Source organism: Schistocerca nitens, chromosome 1 (assembly GCF_023898315.1).
Source record: "Schistocerca nitens isolate TAMUIC-IGC-003100 chromosome 1, iqSchNite1.1, whole genome shotgun sequence".
Lineage (NCBI taxonomy): Eukaryota > Metazoa > Arthropoda > Insecta > Orthoptera > Acrididae > Schistocerca > Schistocerca nitens.
Genome location: NC_064614.1, coordinates 1,217,367,773 through 1,217,391,596, shown reverse-complemented (window position 1 = coordinate 1,217,391,596; position 23,824 = coordinate 1,217,367,773). Strand labels below are relative to the sequence as shown.

Genomic DNA, 23,824 nt, shown 5'->3' with positions numbered 1-23,824 from the left:
TTTTTTTTTAAAGCCATCTTTTGTTCTACATGTTTGAAAGTTTTGCAGTGTGTAGGTACATCCTTAGGAAAAATATTTTCATTTCTCCACATAATTTCCATCCCTCTCAACTGCCTTACACCATCTTGGACCAGCGTCTGTATACACACACGGTAAAATTCTGGACCAACCTCTTGGAGCCACTGTTTGGAAGCATGCACTATGGAGTCATCATCTTCAAACCTTCTTCTGCGAAGAGAGTCCCTCAGTTTCCCAAAGAGATGATAGTCACATGGATCCAGGTCAGGACTGTAAGGTGGGTGTTTCAGTGTTGTCCATCCGAGTTTTGTGATCACTTCCATGGTTTTTTGACTGACATGTGGCCGTGCATTGTCGTGCAACATCGAAACATCCTGCTTTTGCCGATGTGCTCGAACATGATCAGTCGAGCTTGAAGTTTCTTCAGTGTCGTCACATATGCATCAGAATTTATGGTGGTTCCACTTGGCATGATGTCCACAAGCAATAGTCCTTTGGAATCGAAAAACACTAGCCATAACTTTTCCAGCAGAAGGTGTGGTTTTGAATTTTTTTTCTTGGGTGAATTTGCATGATGCCACTCCATTGATTGCCTCTTCATCTCTGGTGAAAAATGATGGAGCCATGTCTCATCACATGTCACAGTTCTTCCAAGAAATTCATATCCACCATTCTCGTACTGCTCCAAAAGTTTGCTGCTTACCATTTTTCTTGTTTCTTTGTGAGCCACTGTCAACATCCTGGGAACCTACCTAGCATAAACCTTTTTTAACGCCAACACTTTCAAAATTCTTTAAACACTTCCTTGCCTTATCCCAACGTAGCGTGACAATTCGTTCACTGTGATGCGTCTGTCAGCAGTCGCCAATTCGTTAACTCTCTGCACATTGTCTGGAGTGTGTGCAGTATGAGGCCTGCCGCTGTGAGGACAATCCTCAATATTGCAGTGCCCGCTTTCATCACGTAACCTGCTTGCCCACCGACTAACTGTACTGCGATCGACAGCAGCATCTCCATACACCTTTTTCAACCTCTTCTGGATGTTTCCCACTGTCTCGTTTTCACAGCACAGGAATTCTATGACAGTGCGTTGCTTCTGATGAACGTCAAGTGTAGCAGCCACCTTGAAGACATGCTGACGGCGCCACTCACGGGAACAGGTTGAACTAAGTTTGAAAACAAGTGGGAAGGATGTATCTACACACTGTAAAACTTTCACACATGCAGAATGAAAACTGTATTTTTACAAAAATAGTGTGTATTTCCTTTGGAGTGACCCTCGTAGGATGTAATGATTATGATGTGCCTCTAAAGGTGTGTAATTCTCGCTTGTATTTTTGAAAGGAAGATGGACTCATTGTGAAAAAGTAGTTGCTTTGGTATTAAGGTCTTCAGAAAAAGATTATTGTTGATTTCTGTATGTTTTTTCTGTATGTGTTTTGATTTCCACTTTTCAATACTTCATGCATTTGTACAGTGTCTCTAAATAACATTTTTTCATAGGACAGCAATTATGGAATAGTATGACATTATTCTTACCGCTATGAAGACAGTGACAAGTAAGTAGATTAGATGAGATTCAGTTTTCGTTCCATAGACCCAAAAAATGAGAAGATTCTCGTGGGTGTGGAACATGTCAGAAAGTATAACATGAAAAACATAAAACATTTGACTATAATAGTCACTACTGTGATCATTTGTCAGGAGATTGTCAAAATAGGTGAATACAATACAGTAAACTGGATCAGCTTATATTTACAGAATTAATACGCTGTCAGAATGAAACATTATTATGCACTATTAATAAATTTATCATACGCAAAATACCTAATCTTGACTGTTGTGACCAAGTGCTGTCGAAACTGAAACCTGACAGACATTTTTACTTAAGCTGGCCTAACAGTCTCTGTTACGATATTCATTCATAGAATAGAAGTAGTTGCCTATTAAAAAGTCTTTCAAACTCTGTTTAAACTGTTCTTTTTCTGAAACCAAGTGTTTCACTTATAGTGAAATAGACTTACTTCTTTGAGCAGCTGAGCTGTATAGCCAGTCTATGCCATCTTATTGTCTATCTGGATATTACATTCAGAGTGTGACAAAGTCCATTGAAGTCTGTTTAACAACTTGCCATGCATTACAGTAAAGTCTCACTAATACGGCCCTCAGTAGTCCGGCCTCTCAGTAATCCGGCACACATCTAGCCTCTAGTCATTCAACCTGAAATGATGCCTACAGTAATGAAATTTCGTCTGCAACAGTGTTCAACAGTCCTGTACACTTTGAAATTGTGGCTTTCCTTACAGGTCATTATCATGGCTTCTAAAGGGAAACACATTATGCTAGACCTCAAGCACAAACTCAGAATTAGATACAAACTCAACTGAGATTCTTCGCAGGAAACCATTGTTGCTGGCAACGGTGTTGGATGAGCAACTATTTATGACCAAACTTCAGCATAAAAGAGGTAATCATAACCTCACAGGAAAGCTATGATGAAACTGATGAAGAAGAGGACATAGGAGGAGAGAACATGAGGATATCTCAAACTGCTGGTGCTGAAGTTAGAGATGTCTTCCTGGAGTACATTGACCAACAATCAGAAACATGGCAGTAACTATGAAATGCTCTTAAAGCCCATTGTGTGATAAAGCACACTACCATCACGTATCATCATGGTGACAACTAAAACTTTGGGACATGTTTAATAGTGAATGACAGGTGATACTAATATGCATGTACACACTCAAGGACTAAGTTTTCTGTAAAAATGGATGTATCTTTTGATTTGATAAAGTACAATCCCTATGTGTTTATACTAAATTTTAGACACACTCAACAATCTGGCACTTCCGCTAATCCGGCACTCGTATGTGCGAGGATTGGCCTATTTAGCAAGAGTCTAGTGTATTTTTAAAACTGAGCAAGAGGCATAGGTAAACTGTTAAATACTGAATAATTTGTCTTGTTTTCTAAAGCATCATTTGTGCACTATATTGTGGTTGCGCTAATCATGGTATGTATACCACCTACTACAGGCAGATCGACATTAACCTTCTCATTTAGACAAGTGCAGAACATCCACATGCAAAAATGAAATCCTCTGGAATGTTGTTTATCTCACCCCTTCATAACCCAGTGTTAAACCACTACCTACTCTCTTACTGAGACTCTGGTTCCTGCTGCTATGGTCAAGTCTTGCTAAACAAATAGCTTACCTGTCATGTTATAGCATTATGCTTTTACGGAAAACGTGCAAATGCAAAGGTTAACAACTAGGATAGATTGGTACTAACCACAAAGAGGTGGTGTTGAAAGGCAGACAGCTTCATTCAAATGTAGACTATTTGGACAGTGTCAGTGTGAGCGTGAGCACTAGCATGTGCTTGTTGTCGTCTCTGAGTGCTGTTTCTTGATATGATGAAGGACTGTTCATGAAAGCTGAAAATATCCAACAATCTACTTTTGAATGTGGCTGTGTGATGCTGAACACCTTCTCTATTTAAGGAACAGCAATCTCTCTTAATTCATGTTGTTATTGTTATTTATTCAGGATATTCTATTGTTTGATAAGCAAAGATTAATGTGTATTGCATAGTTCATTTATAATTTTATCATGCAATTAAATGTAGACTTTTCTATAGTCAAACAAATGGTGATGCTGAATTTCCAAGGTCTCTAAAATTTAATTAATCCTCACTGCATTTAAGAATGTCTTAGAAATGTAAAAGAAATCATACTTATGTTCTTTTCTTTTCAGTGTGACTATCAGCCATGGTACACAGTTGGGGCATTAGAAAATGCTTCATTTACAGTGAAAACAACATTTCCTCTTTTATTACGTTACTCTTTCAATGCCTCCAAATGGTGTTTGTAAGTACAAATATTTCTGCCATACTAGTATTTTTCTCCATGTAGGAGAGAGCTGACTGTCTTAATTTGAATGGTCTGGATGCAACTATTGCAGGAGGAACGTTACATTCAAAGAGTATGGTGTATATGGATGGAATATATCTGATGATGCTTGCAGTGACTTATACGTTATAAAGAAGCCTGACTCACAGTTTCTTCGTATGTATATATGATACAAATGATTCAGTAGTGTGAAATATTTTCATATTTGCATCATAACTGTTTGTCTAAGTATGTTATGTAAAGTTATTAAATTATGTTTCTATTCTCTTTCATAATTTTTATTTTCATAGTTTTTATTCAGTCATGGTTCAGTTATTTTTATTTCTTACAGCACTCATTGTGGCTGTCTGTTTGCTGCTGCTTCTTAGTATAATATCTTACGCGTTTGCTACAGTTGTGGAATCAGGATGGTTTACAAACCTATGGAGGAGGAATCTCTCCTTTACAGAGCTAGAAAATGTTAGTATGAAAACTATTTATCAATTATTTGTGTACATGTTTACTTTACTGAGTAGCATTGTAATTGTAGAAAATGAACTTTTAGAAAAAAAAATGTGAAAGGTATTAAACACATTGTTATCTTTTTGTTTGCTGCTGACATTGGAGGTATATGCCCTACATCCTGAAAAGTTCAAATGCTGTGTGTAATGAAACAGTTTCCTTCACTGGAAACTGTGTTTGCATTTAGAATCAAAGAACTAGTTTTGTCTTGCTCATGTATATGATAGCCTGATTAATCAAGATATCAGTGTAAAAGGACCACATCTTTTCCTTTCATTTGTGTCTTTAATGACAGCTTCCTATGTGTAAACTACAAAACTGCTTCCAAAATTTCTGTGAACCTGTACAGTGGAGGAATATTAAATGATAATGTCCTATTTGAAATTAATTTCATTCCCAAGTCCCTGTATCATCTCTCTTCTCATTCAACATTTCATGAATTGTTCTTAATGTGTTATTTATTTCCTTCTCTTCAACTATTTGTCAGCACACTGTTTGTTGTGTGATTTTTGCCATTACATTCATTTAAATAACTATTCATTTTCACCTTATTTTACCCCACTGAAGTATTTGACATTTCGTTAGAGCTGTATTGTGCCCCTGTTGTGTATTACACTATTGCACTCCTGTTGTGTATGTTGTAATGCACCCATGCATCCTGCCAGGCATTTCCCAGGAGGAAATGGAAAGACAAGATAGAATGTGAAGTTGTTGAAGTCATATTTGCTTATTTACTGATAGCTAAAGTGTTGATTCACTGAATCTTGCTCTAGACATACTAAAAACCACTTACTGATGCGATGATTGACTGAAAGTTGATCTAGACGCACTAAAAATCATGTACTATACATGAAAATGCTGAGCTAATAGTAACTTCATTTAATTTACCGAAAGAGCAATCTCTTATTTTGAGTGTTGTATAGGATGTTAGGCATTGATGGTGTCAGTTAGCACAGTTAGTCTGTTTCAGCTAGGTCGTATTGTAGACCTGCTGGATGTTGGCTAATCCTTCGGAGATAGTATTTTGCAGCATTTCAAACCATGATGTAGGAAAGATTAGTAACTTCTGTGTGATCTTCTTTCACATGTCTAATGCTCTTTGAAACAAGTTTTCATTCCTTACATTAGTATACCCTACAAGTAAACAGCTGTCTATTTTGCTTGAAAATTAATGTTTAATCCCATTTACGAGCTTGTAAGCAGCAACTTACCGTATTTACAATGTTGTTCAACAGTCTTCTGCTTGTTTTGGTTCCTTTCCTTGACTCTCTCTCTCTCTCTCTCTCTCTCTCTCTCTCTCTCTCTCTCTGTGTGTGTGTGTGTGTGTGTGTGTGTGTGTGTGTGTGTGTGTGTGTGTGTGTGTGTGTGTTTTTGCAAGCCTCATTTGCTCCTGCTTAACTGTCACTTCCCCAGTTCCTTAAGTGTATCTTATAAGCACACTGTAGAAAAGAATTTACCAAGACCAGAAGACATCATGCTAGTACTATGTAACGCCACCCCTGGCCTTCAAAATGTTTTCTAATTGGTAAGGAAGAGGGTTGTCAAGTTTCTTTAGATATGTCATTTTTCAGTTGAAGTCACTCATTTATAATTATGCTCTGTAGAGCTAGGAAATTGCTGAGATATTGATTGCTACATTTCACTCGGTGTTCCAAATAGAGCCAGATTTTTTATATTGGATTAAGGTAGGTTGATTTAGGGAGTCAGTCAAGATGCAGCAGGATGCTTAAGTTTTCATCAAACCAGGAACATGTGCTTGCACACCTATGAACACACATTTTGTCATTTTGGAAGATGGGAGTGTCAACAAATACTCATAGTGAAGATGTTGAAGAAAGGGCAACATTTTGTGGCTGAGAAAATACACATTCACAGTGACCTAAATTAGTGGGAGCGGGTCATAGAACAAAAACATTTCCAAAGCATCTCAGAATCACCTTCAGTCTGAACTACCTCTACACATTGTGAGTTAATTGTCTCATTGGGCCATCAGTGCACTCAGTGTCTTACATAATTTAAAAACAGGACAAATTGATGGCTTTTCAGACCACACCTCATGCTTCCACTCACTCACTGCCCAAATTTTGTGTTGTTAGGCCCATTGAAGACTTGTAACTGTATGTGTAGCTTTCAGCAATGGTCTAACTCCCTGTACATTGCATGGTATTGCCTTTGCTTTGTTTGCTCACAAATTACTTGAGATGGCCCTGCATTCACTGCAGTAGCAATTCTTGTTGAGTTTGAACTGTGACTAATACACCATTCTTATAGACATGTTGGACAATTCACATTGATATGGTAACAAATCAGTTAATATCATTCACATTGTGGCCATGGGCACATTCAAACACAGTAGCTCCTTTCTATCATTCTGTCACGTCTCCACAGTTATCAATCTTAATGTTTTGATTCCATGTAATTGATTGTCATGTACACACGCTTTTCACCGTCAAGGTGTATGCTAGTGTTGTAGTGGTGAGAGTCACGTGACCAACTGAGCGAGGTGGCGCAGTTGTTAGCGCACTGCCTAACAAGGGCATGACCGACTTCCTTCCCCATCGTTCCCTAATCCGATGCGACCAATGACTTCGCTATTTGGTCCCCTCCCTGAAAACCAACCACCCCCTCCTACCAGTTCTGCACCATCTGCTGTGCTCCAAAGTATGCATTGTACTGTTTCAAGGTGGAGATTAATATTTCATCCCACAAACTTAATTTTAAACTGCCTCTTGTATATTCTCTGATATATATTTCACCATCAAAAAAGCAACACGTTTAAGTACAACCAGTTCATGCAGTTTATTACATGCTAGTGTTTTGTGCATTTTGTACACTCTTTATTTGAACAGTCATTTTCTCACTTAATCATTGAATGTTGGTGAGTTAGTATCTGCACATTTGTGACAACATCACTTCGCTATACAGTTGGCACTCACACTTCATTGGCTGACATTAAAAGGTACATATTGTAGGTGCCCTCTATACCAAAGGTATAAATTTTTTTGTGGTAAGCTTAATGTGCCCTAAACACACACAGAACTCATCATGCCCATATCAGTCACAAAAACTGAGTTACATGCACACGAAAATACAAAAATTTGAAAAATTACCTGAAGAACATGGATTTTCTAAGTGCGGTAGCACAAAAGGGACAGGTGGTATCCAAGCCAAATTTTACACACTGCGTAAGTAGACCATAATGATATATATCTCAAAATTTCAGCATGTTATTGCAAGACATTTGTGTACAATGGAAGTTGACAGATGTATTTGGTGATGCGGCCATTGTTCCACAACACAATTTTGTAAAAACATATCGTAAACTGTTCTGCCTCTTCTTGTTCTCTCCCACAACTGTTTAATCACTAAGCAACAACATATAGACAGATTAACACAACCTATCATTAATGTTTATTGCACCTTAACTGCTAAAAACCAGTCGATTCTGCTTCGAAAAGTAGTTCTCCCACACTTTAGCTACTATACTCTGTACATTGAGTGGCAAATTGTACTGTCTTCCTGACACTGTGGTAGGAACTGGAACTGTCATAAGAATATGTTCAAATGGAATTCAACACCTGTCTGCCAAACGTGGCCAATGAAATGATCTCGTTGGTCCTGCTGGTGCCATGAAGTTCACAAATACATCACCTTCTGCTTCACAGCACTCTGCAACACATCCTAAGTACCATTTGTCATCATAAACAGCAATAACATAGCAACCTGGTTGTATGTGGCTGTTTTTGCTTCTGAATTCTGAGTCAGACACACTGTGAAGACACATGTTGTGCATGAACCTATAGTTATAACCGGACAATCTACTCATCTGCACATTGTCAGAGTCTGCTGGAGAGAAGTGATGATGGCTCATTGTGCCTGCAACAGGGTGTTCTAGTCTGCTTTTTAGCAACTCTTCGACTGATTTCACCTCATCTTTCAAAACATAGAATGATTGTACGCCAGAGATATTTTTCTGTACCCAGGTAAATAATTGAAGAGGTGTTAGAATGTGACCTTCTGTAGGGTGCTGCAGACTAGCTCGTGATGCCATGCACTTAATGGTAGCACCAATACCATCACATACATTTTTACCATGACTTGTTGCGAAAAAATTCCATTCTGCGTGAATCTGAAAATCATGGTAATGCATGCATAAATTTTTGAGATTTTCAGTTTTTGTACTGACTAGCTGCCCCATCACTGAAGTATTTCGCAAAATGTTGCAATGGCATCATGAATTAAACAGTCATTAAAAATGCACAGGTTCATGACAGACAAGCGATTAGAGGCATGGACTGCGAAGACAGGTTTTACCTTTTCTGCAGACAAATGTGTGTGTGTTCATTTTAATCATTCTCGACGTCTTTTTACCTCCCCTGAATTGCGTCTGAGGGACACCATTCTTCCTTTCAGAGACGCTGTGAGGTTCCTGGGCCTCACTTTTGATTCCAAGTTGTCGTGGTTGCCTCACCTTAAAGACCTCAAGGTGCGGTCCCTGAAGGCACTGAATATTTTGACGTGTCTGAGCCATCGGTCCTGGGGAGCAGATCGGGCGCGTCTGCTGCAATTTTATAGGGCTTTCGTCTGATCGCGCCTTGACTATGGTTGCACCGTGTATGGGTCCGCAAGGCCTTCGTATCTGAAGATTCTTGACGCAGTACACCATGAGGGTATCAGGCTGGCCACTGGTGCCTTCCGTACCAGACCCATCCCCAGCCTGTGTGCTGAGGCAGGGGAACCGCCGCTCGCCATCCGGCGCAAACTCCTCATGGTGCAACGGGTGTGTCACTTCCTTGCCTGTCCTACCTCCCCTGCGTACCCTACCGTTGCCCAACCGCCTATGGAACGTCTCTTTTCCAGTCGTCCCAGGGCAACGAGACCATTTGGGATTCGTGCCAAGCATTTGCTTGCGTCCCTTGGTGTGGAGCGTGTGGCCCCCCAACGACTGGGTTTTACTCGTCTCCCTCCCTGGTTGCTCCAGAGGCCCAGCGTCCTTTTAGACTTGTCGGAGTACCGGAGGAGCTGCACTCCTGTGTTTGTTTTACCTCCTTATTTTCCGATATTTTACACCAGCATCCGGACCATGTACCAATATTTACGGATGGCTCTAAACAGGGGGACTCTGTTGGTTGTGCTGTTGTTTTCCCTGATCGAGTCGTCAAGTTACGGCTTCCTGCAACGTTTACCATCTTTGATGCCGAATTGTTTGCGATCCTGCAGGCATTGAAACAGATGAGATGTGGTCCCAGTCATAAGTTCCTCATCTGTTCTGACTCCCTGAGTGCCCTTCAGACCATTCAACACTTGTACCCAGCGGATACGGTCGTCCAGAACATCCATGATGCCCTACTCCACCTGCAACGGCAGGGGAAGGAGGTTTCTTTCTGCTGGGTGCCGGGGCACGTGGGTATTAGGGGAAACGAACTGGCGGATGTGGCTGCCAAAGATGCATGTTCCTTCCCTCACGTTGTTGAATGTGCCGTCCCCCTCCATGCTGTTACCTCCCTCCTGCGTTTTCGTGTTATGCGTCAATGGGAAGAGGAGTGGCTGGCATTCGGTGACAGTAAGCTGCGTCTGGTCAAGGCCACCACGCGGCCATGGCGTACGTCCTACCAGTCATGCAGGCGGGATGAGGTTCTCCTCACTCGCCTCCACATCGGGCACAGTCCCTTCACACATGGTTTTTTACTCCGGCGGGAGGATCCCCCAATCTGCAGTGCTTGTGGCATCCAGATTACTGTCCGACACATTTTACTTGACTGTCTTTTATTCTCTGACCAGAGGGCAGTGGTTTCTTTGCCACCGGATTTGCCCTCTATTTTGCAAGACGACACAACGTCTGTGGTTAAGGTTTTACGGTTTTGTGTCCTGTCCAATTTGTTGCCTCGGATTTTAGGGAGAGGGTTTTAATGTGCTGCTGGATGACTGGCTCACCCAGATTTTAGGTAAGAGGTCCGCCAGTCACGAATACCTCCTTGTTTCCCTTCGGTTTCTGTCCTCCCTTCCTTGTGTTTCCTTTCCTTTTTTAGTGCATTCCTTCTTCTCTTGTTTTGCCTCTGTATGTGAGGATTTGGAACTGCGTCAGGTCTGTGTCTTTTAGCTGTTCCCCTTGTTCACTGTCCGTCTTAGTCCCTTCATTGCATGTGTTCCTGTTTTTATGCGTTTGGGCACTGATGACCCCGCTGTTTAGCGCCCGTAAACCTCAAACACACACACACTTCATGACAGACACATCACCTAATTCACCTCTATAATAAATAGCAAATGGCTGGAGAGTTGCTTTACTGTTGTCCCAATGATATCCTTGGATGGCATCTTGAACTATAAATGTATAATTTTAAGAAAAGTCTAGTATTACTATAATTTCATCTTGTTTCAAATTATCCTTACAAAACTGGAGAAGCTGATTGTGCTGTTGCTGTGAAGCTGTGTGTGGTCAGTTTGTCTGTTTTTTGACAACACATTTCAATAAAATCTTCCACTGTACTTTGCTTTGTTTCAAGACTTGTGCATCCATGTGTGTCCATTGTTTATAAGAGACAAGTTCATCGTCATCCATAAGGAGTTCACCATACAGTTTGTTATTCATGTGTTCTGCAAGATTTGCCTTACCAGGACACTTTTCACACCTGTGTATCAGGCACTGGTAGGAACTGATGTCACACACTAGCAGCTTTATTGCACCTTTGTAACCCAGACCAGAATCCTTTATAGCAGCAAACATCAGCTTAGTATTTTGATGGGTCTCATGTACACAAACATTGTGTGTGACCCTTGCACTTACAGGCACAACCCATTTTGACTGAAGATTGAAAAAAGATGATAAACCTACTTTGGTATTGGGATACTTTTCCTTGAATTCTACATATAGTTCTGATATGTTGCATAGCAACAGTCTTTTTTGCATCTGTACACATACATTTCCCATTTTCACCATTACATAGTCTTTTTTTCCAGGCATTATTCGGCCGTAGTCATTATTTTCATAAAACTCTGACACTAGCACCTTTATTTCTGAACTCAATTGCTTACCCTGAGCCGGCTGAAGTTGTGGAAGCACTCCTTGGGTTGCTTTTATTTTCCTAGCTTGCTTTAACACATATGTAGAAACATTGAATTTCTTTGTAGTGTGGCGTGTGGATATGGCACATTTTTCTTTCAAATCGTGCACAATTTAGTCCAAATCAGAGCATTTCTGGCATGATTTCTGTTCCTTTGAAGCAGATAGTTCTTCCTCTTCCACCATTAGTGTGTCAGCTATTTTGTGTTTTAATTCCATTTGAGCTTCTTGTAGTTTTCTTCTACCATAGCTGGGCCTGTCTCTTTTCCCAACTTTGTGTGTCTTCATGGGAGACAAACCAAGAGCAGTCACTGAAGTATTTAATTGCTCATCCGCTGTGATTGTAGGTGGCTGATACTCTTCGTCACTGTCACGTAAATTATCAGAATATTCATTTTTTAGCAGTGTAACACACCTGGAACATAACTTTTGTCCTGGTTTCATGTTAAGTCCCATTCACTGATTCACTTTCAATACTGATTTTATATCAATTTCTCTGAGGCTACGCTTCAGTGTCTTCTTATAAATCCGAAATGGATCAAAACAACTTCTTTGTAGGAAAGAATACTTATCCAAAAACACTTTCATATGATGATAACAAACACTAAAGTTTCCTGGAACTGCACTTCTTGTGCCCACAGGGTGTATCCCGCATCTCTATGGCAACAAATCTTGGTCCGATTCATCCAGATCATACAGTACAAAGCGAATGCCACATTTTGTTCAGTATGTTGTTTAATGACATTCAGCTGCTTGTGCTCTACCAATACTGCAACTTGTTTGAACAAAAGCACCACTAGTACACTCTTCTGCCTCCATACTGACTTTCCACAACAGTACTGACCAGTCTGAACTAGAATCTTAAAAACATGAATAACCTGTAATTGTTGCTTGTTTCCTTTGTTGTTCCTGCCTAACAATGACTCATTCTGTCCCTGAAAACTACCATTGTTTAACTTTCTGTTGCCTAATGGTTCCCAACAATTTCAGCAGCTTTATCTGAAACAAGCTGTCTGCATCATCACTATTACTTGCTAAATCGTGTTGAAAGAAACGTAACCAAATACATCTCTGTCAACTTTTATTGTTCACAAATGCCTTGCAATAACAAGTTGAAATTTTGCCACATATTATATTATGATCTACTTAAGCAGTGTTTGAAATTTGGCTTGTATATCACTTGTCCCTTTTGTGCTACCACACTTAGAAAATCCATGTTTTTCAGGTAATTTTTCAAATTTTTGTATTTTCGTGTGCATGTAACTCTGTTTGTATGACTGATATGGGCAAGATGAGTTCTGTGTGTGTTTAAGGCACATTAAGCTTACCACAAAAAAAATTATACCCTTTTTGAGTGAATTATATTTGGCATAGAGGGCACCTACAATATGTACCTTTTAACGTATTACATTTTTTTAATCACATTTTGGAATTTTTTATTTTCCCTCAGAAATATGTTGTTGGTGTTTTGATTCATAGAGTGTGTTCTCTAAGTGGATGTTACTGGGTTGTAAAAATTTCACTGGACTGTGCAGAATAGTTCCAAAGTTATTAAGACCTGAAGTTGGGTCTGAAGATAGATTGCCAGATGCGGGTTGCAATTTCCGGGTCACACCACCTTCTTTCACAAGCCATAATTCTGGAATTAATTGGCAGGGGAACTTAAAATTTTGTACATGAGTGTTCCACACTTGGTAGCATTGGTGTGCTAAATTTCAGCCAAATCTGAGACTATCAGCTGGAACATTTTCTCAAATTGGTTGAATTGACATGGAATGACCCTTCTGGTTGTTTTACTTGGGGTGCTAGTACGCCCTGAAGGCAGGAACTCGTGATGCTTAAGCCCACTGTAATCAATGAAAACAATGAGGAGAACCTACAAATGTGATTGAACTTGTCAAATGGTTTTCGGTTGTGGCTCTTCAAGCAGTTTCCATTGGGACTATTGAACCTTGGTTTCGATTTCATACCCATATAACCATACACCCATGTTTTGTCACCTGTTATAACCTTCTTTAGAAGTTCTGGATCACTGTCGACTTCATTCAGCAATTCCTGATTGATGTCTACACAATGCCATTTCTGGTGGAAAGTGACCAGTTTCAAAATAAACTTTGCTGCTACAAGTTTCATGTCCGAAACATCTGAAAAAATTGCTTGACATGAGGCAAAGGATATGCCAGCATCATCAACAATGTCTCTGATCATAATTTGGCAATTTTCCAGAACCATTTTCTTTACTACTTCCACAGTGTCATCAGTAATCGGTGTGGTAGTACATTCAGGGCAGTCGTCACCTTCAATGAATTCTCGACACTTTTTGAAACATTTATACCCCATTTTTCAAGCAAAATTTGATACAAATTTTTTGAGCTATCATTTCCAAAATTAAAAATTCACTGCACACTCATAAACACGCACAACCTTTTCGAACAGCTGAGGATGCAAACACACATTAGGAACATGTGTACCAACCACATAAAAAGAAGAAAGAAAAACACCCTTTAAAAATCGGAGGTATAAAGCCTGCAAAATTAAAAATTCCCATTACTTTTTGATCAAATCTCATAGCACATTCCACATAGGTTTGTTAAAAACAAAAACACATTTGTCACCAACAAAAACTATACTGTTAAAAAAACACCTTACCTAACAAGTGATGTCCACGCACATGCATTCCACTGATGCTTGTTCAGATGTTGAATTGTGCAGGAGCGCAGATTTGTGCAAACTTTTACATTTACAGAACAAGTTAAATGTAGCAGGGATTCACATTCTTTGAAGTACAGAGTTCAACTGTTTTTATTGTTAACAAACCTGTGTGGAATGTGTTATATACTATCCACTAGAATGTCAACATGGCGTGTGTGATACAGCCATAATGGAATAGGATGTATAACAACAAGTTTTTTGAAGTTCAGAAAATGACAGTCTTAACTGTTGAAACTGGTCATCAGGAGTAAATAGTATAGAAAGTGATCTTGATTGTTAAAGGTTTCTTCGAAGCCAATACAGATCACCTTCCAGTCTGTAATTAATTAGAAATTTCAATCATCTTTGATGCATAAGTAATGGGCTGTTCGGTGCTATCTGGGTTCTGATGGGACAGGATGGCACCAAGCCCATACTCAGACACATCACAGGCCACAGTTGAAAGTTTACCGAGTGTAATGGAAGCCAGACATGGAGCGGAGCACAAACACTGCTTGAGAGATTGAAAAGTTCATTTACAATCTGCAGACCGGACAAATGTACGACCCTTCTGATGAAGCCAGTTAAGAGGATGGCAGACGTGCATGGCCTTGGGAATGAACTGAGCACAATACAGAATCTTACCCAAAGAAGACTGCAGTTCCTTAAGGTTCATGGATGCTGGTAGGTTGAAAATGGCTGAGATATGCTTGTCTGTGGGGACAAGACCATTTTTACTAGGCACATGACCCAAAAAATACAGGTTCAGGGTGAAAAACTGCACATCTCCGGCTTGCCATGAAGACCATTCTGCAGAAGGTCTTGGAAAACTGACTAAAAAGTTTTGTAAATGCTCCTCCTGAGCAGAGCCTGTTACCCAGAAGTCATCCAGATAATTGACGCAACAAGGAATGTCCTGGACTGCAGATACCATCGGTAAATTCCCGGTACAGAAAATATTCGAAATGGCAAGTGATGAAACTGGTAAAACCCAAAAGAGATACTGAGGCCCGGGAAAGTCCAAGAAACTGTGTGTAGTGGCAACTGCAAGATGATGCAGGAAAAATAATGCGCCCCCTCACCACACCCCTCCGCATTAATAACTTTAACAACCTTGACTGCTGTGGAATGGGTTACAGATCTTTGATACACTAGGCATTGACCATTTGTTTAAAATTATCACAGTGGAGCATGACACTGTGGGCTTCTGAATCGCCATCAAAGGAGTGGCCCATTGGTGCGATGGAGTAGGAGAAATGACTCCCTGATCCAGCCAACACTGCAACTCGGCCTTTACCTTGTCACACGTGATGATGGAAATGGGGTGGGGCACAAAAACTGGGTACCACAAATAATGTAAGAGAAACATGTGCCTCAAAATTTTCTGCTCGGTCCAAAGTGTTCTCTTGTAGTAGGTTATAGGACTGCTGTAAGGAGTCCAAATCATGAAAAGATGTGGGTTGAGTCACTAAATGCACTTTGTCAGTGATCTGGAAGCAAAAAAACAGAAGATGTGTTGAGCCCAAAAATGTTTTGTGGCAATGGTGAATTGACTACTGCCAAGGCAGGTTGTCATTCCACATTCTTATAATGCACAGAAATGGACATTTGCCTCTGCAAAGCAATATGCTGTTCACTATAAGCAACTTTATGGAGCAGCTGTTGTAACTTGGGACATCCCAGTAGCCTGTACATATCTGAGTTAGATGGCTGACTGTTGCTTCTGTGTGTACCTGAAATTTTATCACTACAATTTTAGCGTAATACCCCAAGGGAATGTGTGCTGGGTGTCAGAGGCAACCCTAGAGTCCACATAAAATGTTTGGACATCTGAAGACTGACTACAGCCCTTGGAGTGTCACAAACATTTGCCCAATGACCAATCCACTTGCACACCTCACATGGTGCCTGCAGGTGTGGGCAATCTCTGCAAATGTGCAACAAATGACAATCGGAGCAGGAATGGTTGCTCACCCAACAGGAGGAAGAAGAACCATGCCAAGGACCCAAAACACGCTGCAGACGGGAATTACGACACTGTGAGCGGCACAAACTCGATGAGCTCGGTACAGGTGAGGGCAGGCAGCACCGAAATGGCATTGCAGCAGGACACGTGGCGACTCGGAAGTTGATGAGGCTATTTGTGATATTATTCATGGCTCCAGGATTTTGTTAACATGCACACCCAATTGTGCCACTTCCAATTATCAGGAAGGAAGCCCTTGCCACCACCTTAAGTTCATGTATATCACAATTTGGGCAACATCGGCTAAAGAAGGGTCAGTCAAGGTCAACACCTTAGTTTGCACTTCGTGGTCAGGAGTGAACCTGACAGTCAAGTCCTGAATTAGTGGGCCTGCTTGAGAAGTAGCACATTTGGGATACTCAAAACGACACTTGTGTGAGAGGCCATGTAAATCTGTTATCCAGGCTGCATACAGCTGCCCGGGGCACTTGTGGTGCTGGTTAAACTGCAACTGCATCACCGCCGCTGCCGCCGCCGCCGCCGCCACCACCACCACCACCACCACCACCACCACCACCACCACCACCACATCACATGGGTTTGATGACCAAAATACTGCGTAAGCAACTGACAAAGCTCATCAAAGGAAAGTTTTTCAGGCTCAGTGGATGGCTTAAAATTGTGGAGAACTTTGTATAAACCTGCATTGCTGGGCAACAATAAGGCAGCCATCTATACTGGATGGTCAATACAGTTTACCTGGATGTATAGTAAGAACCAGCATAGGTAATTCTCCCATCTTCCCATCGAGTAATTGAAACCAGCAAACGGCGTCAGGGGTGGCACATGGAACAATGGACACATGTGTCTCCCCCCCCCCCCCCCATACTCAACCAGCCTGCATTGTGGTTTACCTGCATCTGCACCTGCTCCTGTTGCTGCTGCTGGTTCTTCTGTAGGTGCAACTATGCCTGTCAGCAGTGCAGAAATGTCAGGCCCATGGTGGCCCTAGTAAAGGGGAAAGAAAATATAGGGGGGTGGAGGGGGTCACAGGCGTGACAATGCCACTTCACTACATAGTTGGCATAGATACTTTATGGACCGAAGGTGGCTCGATGATAGCCAGGGAACAGAACCCTGTGAGAGCGAAATGAACTCACATAGTGACTCGATCTATGAGGAAGCAGGCAGTCTGAACCTGTGTAGAGACAAGGATAGGAAGAAGTCTGCATGTGGCTGGTGTGGACAATTAACAGTTATGCACTTGGCACAACACGTGACATATGATACACTGGGTGATCTCTGTGGTGGTCAAACTCTTAAGTAAGCTCTGGCCCACCCGGCGTACTGCAGTATGCAGGCAAACACCTCTGCCAGCAGATCTGTTCATACTGTGTGTCACAAGCACCCTCCGTGGCGAGATTCCACACTACTCTGCTGTGCTGTCCATGCCAGCTCGTCTGCCTCCATCATGATGTCTGCTTGCATGGATACTAAAGGTGAGGTAGTGCTACAGCTCCTGTGCATCATATTGAAATTTGTTCTGTTTCACTACATTACCATGAAAAACAAAACAAAACAAAACAAAACAAAACAAAAAAAGTGTGCAAATACATTTGATGCCATGACCATTTCCATTCTGAACTGTTCACTGTCTTATTTCAAAAAGAAAATGTTACTTTTTCTTAACATTACCTCACTGTATGTGTTTATGTTGTTCTAATAGAAATTTTGCAAATATCATTTTGAATCACCATGAAATAGTGTCTCTTGGATTAAAAATGGGTTATAAATTATATCTGCAACTTGGATGTGTGTGTGGGATGATCTAAGAGTTTTTTTTTTAACTTTGTTTAGGACCTTGGTAGCCCAAACCCTGGTGATGCACCTCCAATCATAAGAAATGAGGTACTGCAAATAATCCGTCGACAGAATAGGGTTGCATCTGTAGACATCTTCCGAGGGTAAGTGAATATTCTTCACATCACTAACTAAAGAAATAAACTTTCTTGCTACTATACACGCACCGCAAAGTAATTATTTGTTTAAAAAGATGAAAAATTACAGTCATTGGTAAAACAAAGACAGATAATGGTAAGAAGCCGATGGTTTTAACAAAGAGAATGTTCTGTAAAAGGTAAAAGAGGGAGATTATTTTATTTTGATTTGTATTATCATCTTTAATATTATTACTGTCACTGTTGCTGCTATTTTATCCACTTTTCATCTCAACACAGTAATCTCTTTTTCACTTTGAGTCAACACATCTGAGACATTACTGGCCGTTAATTTTATCATTTGAACAACTCATAAAAACATTACTAAGAGTACAGAGGCAGTATTAACTGCAGATTACTTGAGTACTGTTTTAGTGTATACAGTAAAGAGTTAGCACCATTGCATTGCAAGGCCAAGGGTTCTCTTTTTGTCAGTTTGCTTCTGTGTGTTCTTGATATGTTTTTGTTAAGCAAAATTATTATGTCAGTTAAAAGAGTAGCAATTGGCTGGTTTGGATTGCTGCCATATAAGTTTTCATAAAATCAATGAAAGAAAAACATTTTTGATACTAACCCCTAAATATTCACCAAATTTTAAATTTGGACGCATTTGCATGCATTCATGTTCTGGGCATATTTTTTCTACTCTGATGTTACTACCTCAAAAACATGATTTTGAAAAGGTTTAAGAAGCTCTTGAGGTAATGAAACTCTCTGTCCACTCATATTTACATGGCATAAGGGAACCAAAAGAAGTTGTTAGGTGATAAATTAGGGGAATTAGGTCAAAGAGACATTGATTAGAAGTTTTTCTCCCTTAAATAGTCCATTGTTAGCATGCTGGCATTGTCATGGTGGAGAATGATGCAACATTTTCAGTTGTTTTTCCTGATGACTTGTGGCAAACAATCTTTGTACACTAATCACCATTAATTATTCTTTGATCCTCTCAAGCAGCATTTCTTAATCTTTTCAATAAGAGGAATCCTTTTCAACAACAGGAATCCTTTTCAACAACCATCTTTGTTTTGGAACCTGTTTATAAATGGAACATTTGTAGAAAAGATAATTTTTAAATAATATTTGCTTCCAGAAGTAATTTCAAAAATAACTAAAAGTTCTCAAAATAACCTAATTATGAAGTAGCATAACCAAACAAGACAACTTTTTATGAGATGAGTGATATTGGTCCTTATTTTCCCAGGTTTTCTTCATATTAGACTTTATTTAAGAAAGATGAATTCTGGTGATAAGTTTGGCAAGAAGTGTTTTTTTTGTTGACAAAGCCTGAGAAAACTGTTGTGCACTTATATGTAGTTGCAGATGGTAAAAATACCGATCAGGCCTTTTGCGATAATTGAGGACATTCATCTGTTTTTCCTTATTCCAATAGTAAATTATATGTTTATCAATAAAAATATTTCTATTCCTCTCTAGATGCACTCAAAAGTTTTCCACTGACAGTAAGTGGATTCTCAATCTACAGTTAACAAGGTGTATACGACCCGGGACATTCGGGAGATCCGGGAAAAACCCGGGAATTTTTTCGTCCAGGAGAAAACCGGGAAAAACCCGGGAATTTTTTCGTCCGGGAGAAAACCGGGAAAAACCCGGGAATTTTTTAGAATTCCGGGAACTTTTCCTTGTTTTAGTTACCAGTTAAATTTTTGTGATTTTGGCTGGTAAGAACCAATACTCTAACGAAGGATATTACTGTATCCCGCTTCTGCAGAATAATGCTGCAGAAAAAAAATTATGAACGAGAGAAAAAAAAAACGAAAATAAAACTTAAGTCACGAAGGAAATGCACCATATACAACAACAAAACACAGTACTCATACAAGCGTCTGCCAACCAAAGTGTGTCAAAGGCTTTAGGAAGAATATGCAGTGCTTCCTAACAACAAATTGTCTCCGATGAGTGTGACATGACAGCTGTTTACATTCGATTCATTTGAGCAGTTGCGGGGCGGGGGGGGGGGGGGGGGGGCTCTTGCGCATGCGCAGTTGAGTCGCCTATGAGTAGTACCTTCTCCCGCTTCTGGCTACAGATGTGTGGCTGGGCGCCACTATCTAAATTGCTCCGGTTCGGAAAATATCGTAGATCCAGGGCTGATGCACAGAGCAGTCTGAGTTGTAGTGGGGAGGTGGGTAGTCTCCACGTGACCTGTGTTTACGTTTAGTGATTTTGCTGTTTCCTCTTCGTTTATTGCTCTCACATTAAATGAAAACAAAACGGATTTCTGTGGCCGGGAGCTACCAAATGAATTAAAATACGTTCGCATAATTACGGAAGGCTAAAATATGTTGTTAGTTTCAGGTTTTATTTCCACCTTTCAGGCAGTCAAGCATTAATCACCTTGCAGAACAATGAAGTTATTTTTGTCGGTTTGCTAAAGAGATTTGGCTTTTATTAATATTTTGCGCTGAGGCAGTCAATTTATTTGAAACGAAGTGTTTAATTTCACACTGTTGGCTAGTTTCAACTGTTCACTGCATTTGAAGTGCACGTTTTCCATCTTCTAGCTCGCATGGTATTATGCCATAATAAAGAACCAAACATGAGATAATACAGTACTGGTACTCAACAAAATTTACATCCGAATCCGGACATATGATTGTACACTTTAAGCCGAATTATGCATTTTAGTATAGTTCACGAAATTCCGACGCTCCTGAAGTATCCATTGATGTCTTATTTCTTTTATGACATAATGCAAGATCTTTTAATGTTTTCCACTTACGAACATGCGGGCTTCCTGCGTCATTGTAGCTGCGCAGGCACAGTGATGCCTGTTATCTGGTGCTCTCTGGCAACTGCTGAAACGAACCAATTTCTAACAGGTCACGGGAAGATATTGCGAATGGTGGTTTGAAAAGTGTTACTTTCAAAGTAAATTTCCTTTTACGCGAGATGAACTATGTGCGAGAATGTACGATGAATTTCTTAAATCACAGAGCGCTTGATTCTCATTTTAAAATCAACTCTTTGAGGACGACCATCTAAAAGAATTTCGAGCCCAGAAGATTAGACATTTACGTCATTATTAAAAAATTTTACTGGCACATTTGTGTGATGTATCTTAAAGTGTAACACGCGCAAAATGATCAGCATTATATGTGGAAGCTTAGCTTCTCTTGCAGCTTATTAATCTTCGAGACTAATATTATTTGTGAAAGCTTTGTTTTTCTTTTATCAAAACTATATATATTAATCTAAACCATTAACTTTTCTTTTTGTGTGTTCGCGCTACTTACGAGTGATCTTGCTATTGGTTGACTACACTAGGTGTCCTGTGCTGTCATCAGCTGCTGAGATCACGTGACGTGAGCTATGACTGGCTTACAAAAGCGCGTCGCAATCTGGATTTCATTGCTTCGGAAAGTAAGATGCAGTGTTTGGTTGAATTCGAAGAAATGCAGCGTACATGTTGCTGCACATCAAATTCCATGGAAGAGCTCATGGTTCAAGCACATGCCCTTGATATGCTTCCTCATTAATGGTGACATAACAATTTTCTTGGAACTTACCCTTAGACACTGTTTCTTGCACCAGTATTGAACAGTGTTCAGAGTGAATTGTGCTATTGTTCTAATAGTACTTGCAAATTTGCCAAGTATTGCTATGGCTAAATTGTCTGTATAATCTTGCAAAAAAATAAGCTCTAGCATTTAATTATTTTATGAGTTCATTTTAAGTTCCACAGTAGTGGAGACAAAACTCCTCCTCCAAGAAACCCTCTTGTGGTGCTGACTGCCATTTTCTCATTCATCATTGTGGTTTGTACCCTTGTCTACCAATCATTGTCTTAATCCACCAATTAATGATGTTAATGCCATGCACTTCTGCAGCTCTAACCATGGATTTGAAGGTCATATTACAAAATGCTTCCTCAGTATTCAGGAAGATGCAAAGAACAATTTTCTGAAAGTGTAGAGCTTTTTCCACCTCCTAACAAGTTTGCAGTTTTGCATGATTTGCTCAGTTGAAATGTGTGTTGTTTTCATGTAGAGAAACCTCAGTTAACCTCCTTTCGCTAATATAAACATTAACCAGTCTTTCTGATGTCTTTATGAGAAAGGAGGACAGCCTGATCGTCCTCTGTCCTTAGCCTCAGTGTGACTACTTCTCCTAGGCTTTGGAATGAAAACAATCTTCACTGTCCTTGAAGCATTAGGAATGACCCCTGCTGCTAGACCGATTCTGAACAGGCTATATGGGTGTCTGGTTACTGTCTCTCCTGTTTGTTGTAATAGAGCCAGAAATATTCCATCTGGTACTAGTGACATAAATGATTGAAATGTTCCCACCACCACTGAATTTTCCTAAAGTCAGCACTATCTCTGACAGATCCCCAGTTCTCCTGTTGGTTACCTGAAAACCAGTGTGTCATGGAGACTGAATCTTAGTCTGTGTTATCTGCAAGAATGCACTGAGAAAAGTGAGTCTTACAAAGCACATCCAGCATCTCATGCCTTGTTCTTGTATACTCACTATCCTCCTTTCTCTGAGTGCCTCCTGGATTTGCTGTTATTCTTGTGAAAGTCTAGCCCTAACAGCTGCACTTTCTGACTCCTCACAAAATACCTCCCAGGATGATGGATTTGCTAGCTTAATATGAAGATTGTCTTTGGCAAGGGCTCTGATATTTTGCTCATTGTTGTTTCCTTCTGGCAAAGTTGAATAGTCTTCTTACCTTCTTCTTTAGCAATTCCAGATTATTGATCAACCAATCTACATTCCTGTTTGTGCACTTCTTGGTGACTGGATAGTTTTTTAAGTATGAGTTTACAGTGGCAGACATCACTTCATCTGCCATTTTCTCAAGGTGCATGGGATTTCTTACCAAAGTTTTAACTTCAGATAAGTGTGAGTATAAGTCTTCGCTATATGAGTCCAAGTCTATTTTTCTAAGATTCCTATAGACCGTGGTCAGTTTTAACACCCATTTCTACCACAAACTTTATATATAAGGGGCATTCAAAAAGAAACTAGCCGTAGACATAATTGTAGAAACCAGTTCCTGTACATTGAAAATATTGACTCTTGATGTTGAGACACTGTCCCACTGTGTCACAAGGCGGTGAATGGCTGTCTCGTGAAATTCCCGGGGCTGCGATGTTAACCAGTTCCCCACGTACAGCTGGACGTCGTCGTCCGAGGTGAATCGTTTGCCCCTCAGAGCCTTTTTAAGGGAACCAAAAATAACGTAATCACAGGGAGAGTGGTCCGGACTGTTTGGAGGGTGGCCGAGAACATCCCATTTGAATTTCTGCTGGAATGTCACGACTGTGTTGGCCACATGAGGCTTTGCAGTGTCGTGGAGCAGAATGACCTCATGGGTGAAATTGCCTGGTCGTTTTGATTTGATCGCTTGGCGAAGAGTGGTCAAGGCTAGCGAGTAAAGCTAGGCATTCACCATTGTCTCATGCTACAGGAAGTGAATCATTTTTGGTCCCCTTAAAAAAGTTCTGAGGGGCAAACGATTCACCTTGGACGACGACGTCCACCTGTATGAATGAAACTGGTTAACATCACAGCCCCAGGAATTTTATGGGACAGCCATTCATCGCCTTGCGTCACATTGGGATAAGTGTCTCAACAACCAGGGTCGATACATCTAACGTACAGGTACGGGATTCTGTAATTATGCCTCCGGCTTGTTTCTTTTCGAAC

General features: G+C 40.3%; 1 protein-coding gene across 1 annotated transcript in view; it reads left to right on the top strand.

Moving 5' to 3' along the window:
* LOC126201343 (heparan-alpha-glucosaminide N-acetyltransferase-like) overlaps window positions 1–23,824 on the top strand; it is a 105,086-nt gene that overhangs the window by 19,529 nt on the left and 61,733 nt on the right. Inside the window, exons 2-5 of the mRNA XM_049936778.1 lie at window positions 3,779–3,891; window positions 3,986–4,089; window positions 4,265–4,392; window positions 18,009–18,115. Coding sequence (XP_049792735.1) covers window positions 3,779–3,891; window positions 3,986–4,089; window positions 4,265–4,392; window positions 18,009–18,115 — 452 coding nt within the window. The remainder of the gene's footprint in view (window positions 1–3,778; window positions 3,892–3,985; window positions 4,090–4,264; window positions 4,393–18,008; window positions 18,116–23,824) is intronic.